The following is a 6,614-nucleotide window of genomic DNA, read 5'->3' as shown; positions in this document are numbered from 1 at the left end:
GTGAGCTGTAAGGTGTTTGTAGAGATGCTTCAGTGTGATTTGGACAAGTTGAATGAGTGGCAAATGCAGTGTGTATAAATATAGGTTACCCACTTTGGTAGCAAAAACAGGAAGGTAGATTATTACCTAGATAGCTCTAGATTGAGAGAGGGAAATGACTAATGAGACCCAAGTGCCCTTGTCCATCAGTCGCTGAAGTTAAGCATGCAGGTGAAGCAAGCGGTGAAGAAAGCAAATGGTACGTCGGCCTTCATAGTGAGAGGATTTGAGTACAGGAGCAGGGGTGCCTTGCTGTAATTATACAGGTCCTTGGTGAGGTTACATCTGGAATATTGTGTGCAGTTTTGGTCTCCTTATCTGAGAAAGGATGGTCTTGCTATAGAGGGAGTGCAGTGACTGTTAACCAGACTGATTCCTGAGGTTAAGGAGTCAGTTGGAATTACATTCGCTGAAGTTTGGAAGAACAAGGGAGGAACCTCATAGAAACCTATAAAATGCTAACAGGACTTGACAGGGTAGATGCAAGAAGGATGTTCCCAATGGCAAGGGAGTCCAGAAGCAGGGGTCACAGTCTGAAGATACGGGGTAAACCATTTAGGACTGAGATGGGGAGAACTTTCTTCACCCAGAGAGCAGTGAGCCTGTGGAATTCACTACTACGGAAAGCAGTTGTGGCCAAAACATTGTGGGCTGGATTCTCCGTCGGTGTGATCCTCCGTTTCAGCGGCAGCACACTCACGTCTGCGGATTTCCCAACGGCATGGGAAACCCCATTGGCTGGCTGGCGGACAGAAGATCCAGCTGCCGGCGGTGGCGCACAGCACCCGGAAATGGCAGTGACGGAATGGAGAATCCCGCCCTGTATGTTTTCAAGAAGGAGTTAGATATAGCTCTTGGGATGGACGGAATCAAAGAATATGGGGGGAAAGCGGGAACAGATTAGTGAGTCGGATGATCAGCCATGATCATAATGAATGGCAGAACAGGCAGTAGGGCCAAATGGCCTCCTCCTGCTCCTTTTTTATGTTTCCATGAATGACCTTAGAGATAACGTGACTCATACATCACATGACTACAGCAAGCCACAGCAAACAACATACACAGTGCACAAAGGCATTTCTGAAAACAGTTGGCAGGATACAGTTTACCCAATAATAGCGATAGAATTGGCATGAAAAAACATACCTAAAACGATACTGAATTTTTAAGATTAGAAATTATCAACTAGAACCACACCACATTCCATAATTCATATTGTGATGTAGATTTTACTGCTGACCTTAGAATTGAGAGTCTTCAATCAGTAGGGTGAATCTAATGCTAAATATAAATAGGGTAGATATTTGTAGTTTAAATTGAACCTATTTTGAATGTACTCTCTGAAATGCTGATGTGATGCAGTTTGAGATGCAGCCCTATTTATAATACAGTACACAGTAGTCTGTATGGAATGTTTCAATTGATGTGTCTTCTGACATAGAATAGCCATAGATCTACATTGTACAAAGGTTCCAAAAGCTGGAAAGTGAAAGTACATCTGTCAGTATCTTGCGATTGTCTTCATTCACTTCAGATTAGTGCCAAGTGCCGGAATAATTCACAGGAGTAACTTGACACGAATGGATCTAAACTGCAGTTAAAAAACATCATTTTATGGTCTTTAGCAAACATCTTACACTTTGTTCATTCTTATGCATCAGAACTTCCGTATTAATTCATCTCAGCACATTTATCCTCAATTAACTTAGATGATTGTCGTTGGTGTGTAGAATCATGCAAGTAGGGTCTATTACCATTTCTTCATTTCCTCGTTAATTTCTGGGGCACTTTGAGTTCATTGAGGTGAAATTACTATGAGTTCAAAGTTAATATTGTTGTGGTTCGATGTACACATACATTTAAGGGGATATATCTTAAACTGCTTTTGATCGCTACCACCAAGGCAGTCTGTGATGTAGTAGTCCCATGACTCTGAACTGCTTCAATATTATTAAGCCACAGGTGGATAGATTCTGGGAAAGTAAGGGGGTGATAGGTTAACGGGGGTGGGCGAGATGCAGGTTTAAGGTTACTGTCAGATCACCCATGATCTTATTAAATGGCGGAGCAGGGACAAGGTAGTGAATATCCTACTCCTGCTCCTTGTATGTATGTTCGTATGTAATTCAGTATCGAGCTGTAGAAATCACAGGGGCCATAGTGGTATTGTCACTGAACGAGATCAGGGTAATACTTTGGTGACCCAGGTTCAAATCCCGCCACTGCAGATGGTGAAATTTGAATTTAATAAAAATTGGAATTAAAAGTCTAATGATGACCATGAAACCATTGTCAATTGTTGTGAAGCTCCACCTGGTTCACTAATACCCTTTAGGGAAGGAAATCCGCCGTCCTGATCTGTTCTGGCCTACATGTGATCAAGGCATTAATCTCTATGCTGTTTGTGCACACTTCCCTATATATAAAAGAGAATTTATTTCAAAACATATCTCATTGGTTCTGAAGCATTTTCAGATGTCCTGTGGTGATATGTATTATATCTTCTTGTACATGATTGATAAAAAAATAATTGGTGCATTCCTATGAAACTATTTTGAAATACTTTAAAACAGCAACTCAGATTTGTTAAATGGATTAAACTTTGTTCAATGTAAAGTCGATTCACGGCATGAAGAGTATATTACAAATTTACATATTCGCTTAGGCTCTTGGATTTTGTCCTTAATTAGTTAAATTTAACTTAATCGAAACATAAGAACATAAGAACTAGGAACAGGAGTAGGCCATCTGGCCCCCCGAGCCTGCTCCGCCATTTAATGAGATCATGGCTGATCTTTGTGGACTCAGCTCCACTCTCCGGCCCGTACACCATATCCCCGAATCCCTTTATTCTTTAGAAAGGTATCTATCTTTTTCTTAAAAACGTTTAAAGAAGGAGCCTCAACTGCTTCACTGGGCAAGGAATTCCAGAGATTCACAACCCTTTGGGTGAAGAAGTTCCTCCTAAACTCGGTCTTAAATCTACTTCCCCTTATTTTGAGGATATGCCCCCTAGTTCTGCTTTCCCCGACCAGTGGAAACAACCTGCCCGCATCTATCCTATCTATTCCCTTCATAATTTTATATGTTTCAATAAGATCCCCTCGCATCCTTCTAAACTCCAGTGAGTACAGTCCCAGTCTACTCAACCTCTCGTCATAATCTAATCCCCTCAACTCTGGGATCAACCTAGTGAATCCCCTCTGCACTCCCTCCAGTGCCAATATGTCCTTTCTCAGGTAAGGAAACCAAAACTGAACACAATACTCCAGATGTGGACTCACCAACATCCTATACAATTGCAGCATAACCTCCCTAGTCTTGAACTCCATCCCTCTAGCAACGAAAGACAAAACTCGATTAGCCTTCTTAATCACCTGTTGCACCTGCACACCAACTTTTTGCGACTCGTGCACCAGCACACCCAGGTCCCTCTGCACAGCAGCATGTTTTAACATCTTACCGTTTAAATAATAATCCATTCTGCTGTTATTCCTCCCAAAATGGATAGCCTCACACTTGGCAACATTGAATTCCATCTGCCAGACCCTAGCCCATTCACCTAACCTATCCAAATCCTTCTGCAGACTTCCGGTATCCTCTGCACTTTTTGCTTTACCACTCATCTTCGTGTCGTCTGCAAACTTTGACACATTGCATTTGGTCCCCAACTCCAAATCATCTATGTAAATTGTGAACAATTGCAGGCCCAACACTGAGCCTTGAGGGACCCCACTAGTTACAGGTTGCCAACCAGAGAAACACCCATTTATCCCCACTCTCTGCTTTCTGTTAGTTAACCAATCCTCTACCCATGCTAACACTTTACCCTCAATGCCATGCATCTTTAGTTTATGCAGCAACCTTTTGTGTGGCACCTTGTCAAAAGCTTTCTGGAAATCCAGATATACCACATCCATTGGCTCCCCGTTATCTACCCCGGAATATAGGTGGGAAACTGCTTGGAAGGGCAGTAAGGGAGGGAGTTTGTGGTTAGTGGGGAAAATTGTAGGTCAGAATCACAAAATATTGGGTAGGCCGGAGCAGGGGGTAATCTAGGTATGTAGTCAATTGGAGAGGCTGAGGTTAAAGGAGATCGGGGTGAAAGAAGGTTAAAGAAGTCAGAGCAGATCAGAGGTCAGAGTTGAGAGAGATTGAAGACCTGAAGAAGGTTGAAGATTTGGGGGGGGGGGGGGGGGCCGTGGGGTGAGATTAATACCACAATACACAATTTCAACCCCAAAGAGTTTTATTTGAAAGTCGTTAAGTTACTTATTGTCTATCAGTAGTCTGTAAGATGAGTTCGAATTAATTTTAGATATGCAACAGCAAGGGGAATCTCTGTACATCATATCTGGGACCATCCTATTACAGATGCTGTCTGAATCCCAGTAGTTACTGCAAAGAATGCTCTTCATTGGCAGATTAACAGCATTATAATAGGGCTCAACTTTATTAGAAAACTGAATATCAGATTACTCAATGCAATGACGCAACTCGCTTTATTTTGCAAAAATGTCATCAGACACCTGGGCAAAGCACCAAGATCACCATCAGCTTCCATAGGAGTAGGAGGGGAAATTAACGGAGCTACATCAGGGTGGAGTGAAAAGATGGCACCAAGTGTGGTTTTCAAAGCTTAAATATTACAGAAGGGAGGGACATGTCACAAGTAAGCAGTTCCTCAATTTATGGTCCCGTGAAGAGAAAGATAAATGTACTGATAACGTGGGTAACATGACTCTTCTGCTTAATCTAGCCATCCAGTTTTGAAACAACTTCCTCAAAGTAGTCGAGTTGATGAATTGCTGCAGTGGAAATTTGCTGTTGCATAGAAAGGAATTCACATACATCAGCATTTATTACCAACTGCAGTGACAGTTCAGCCCCTGTATAAGGTAGTCAATTATAAAGTACATCACACAATTACTTTGTGTATAAGCAGCCTCTTTACTGCTCACATGCATTTTATATAATAGAATGATCTTTATTGTCACAAGTAGGCTTACATTAACACTGCAATGAAGTTACTGTGAAAATCCCCTCGTCGTCACATTCCGCCGCCTGTTCAGGTATACAGAGAGAGAATGCAGAATGTCCAAATTACCTAACAGCACACCTTTTGGGATATGTGGGAGGAAACCGGAACACCTGGAGGAAACCCACGCAGACACGGGGGGAACTTGCAGACTCCGCACAGACAATGACCCAAGCCGGGAATCAAACCTGGGACCCTGGAGCTGTGAAGTAATAGTGCTCCCCACTGTGCTACCGTGCCGCCATATGGAACATTATACACAAACGTACAAAAATGACAAATGGGAAAAGACTTTTGAACCTGCCCCATACTCGTGATGGCTGAAACATCCTTAATACATTTCCTAGCCCCACCAAAAAGCTTTCCCCCTCCCCCCACCCCCCAACCACTTAATCTCTTCTGAGTAGCAAAAACATGGAAAACAAGGGGCAATTGGGGGAGGGAGAAGTCATCTGGAAAATTCCTCTTTCAGCTCCCCTCATCCCAGTCCTGACAAGGAAACCAGTGCTGATAACTGTGTCTACCATCCAGTAGCCAACACTTAGCTGCGTAACCAAAAGCCCAGGACCAAACATTCTGTCAGAAATCACGGGCTTCGCCTCGGGATGAATCGTAGGGTACGAGGCAATTCCTGATGCACCATGAAAAACTACTACCATCAAAAGGTGTTGCACTAAATTACTAACTTGCTTCGACACAGCCTAATGTCACCTTCAATAATCCTACCTGAAGTGAGTGGAATCTGGTGAATGATAACTGTTGTATTCTGCATTGACTGTGCTGAATAATATTATAGTTTAAGGGGCAGTGGGAGTGTGGGGCGAGCAATGGGGAAAAAAAGATAATTTACACACCTAAAGAAACCTTTGTGTATGAAGAGTTTCACTACAACACTGGTAGATTGAATAGCAAACATCTACGTACTAATTAAATGCACAAGTCTGTGGAAGCAAGACTAACAGGCTGAAAACAATTGTAAAATCCAGAGTTCAGTTGTTGTGTAACAAAAGCTCAGGTAGTAAAGGAAATTACTAAGAAGCAATAAACAAGACTAAAAAAAATCAAATGTGAATCCAATAACAAACACAAAAATTGTCATTCTGCTTGGGTTCCAACACATTAGGGATGTGCTTTCTCCATATCTGATGAGATGTACCACAGACTCATAATGTGCGCACCATTCTGCTCATTACAGCCTGTGTAAAAATAATTATAAAGCGATGTATCCTGAAAGTAATTGGGCTATTTCAGTTAATAAAATGAGAATTAAAGGCCAATAAGTAACAGCAATGTCTCTTTATAACCATTTATTATGTCTAAGATGTCGACAGCTTTCTCACGGTGATTATGACCAGGCTGAATAATACAGACACTCCAAGAACCGCAGCAATTACGATAGCAGATATTGCTCCAGGTCCCAGCGATCCTGCAAAACAAAAATCAGTGCATGAGCAGAAACGAAGGGACATACATTTATATAGCGCCGCTTACACCCTTAAGACATCCCCGAGTACTTTAGAGACAATGAACTACTTTT

General features: G+C 42.1%; 1 protein-coding gene across 1 annotated transcript in view; it reads right to left on the bottom strand.

Annotated features, from left to right (window-relative positions):
• Window positions 1–4,969: 4,969 nt before the first annotated feature.
• The window catches only part of snorc (secondary ossification center associated regulator of chondrocyte maturation), a 43,961-nt gene continuing 42,316 nt past the window's right edge, over window positions 4,970–6,614 (bottom strand). The window contains exon 3 of the mRNA XM_072474618.1: window positions 4,970–6,503. Coding sequence (XP_072330719.1) covers window positions 6,394–6,503 — 110 coding nt within the window. The 3' untranslated portion in view covers window positions 4,970–6,393. The remainder of the gene's footprint in view (window positions 6,504–6,614) is intronic.

Source organism: Scyliorhinus torazame, chromosome 14 (assembly GCF_047496885.1).
Source record: "Scyliorhinus torazame isolate Kashiwa2021f chromosome 14, sScyTor2.1, whole genome shotgun sequence".
NCBI lineage: Eukaryota > Metazoa > Chordata > Chondrichthyes > Carcharhiniformes > Scyliorhinidae > Scyliorhinus > Scyliorhinus torazame.
Note: the sequence above shows the minus strand (reverse complement) of the source record. Positions and strands in the feature narration are given on the sequence as shown.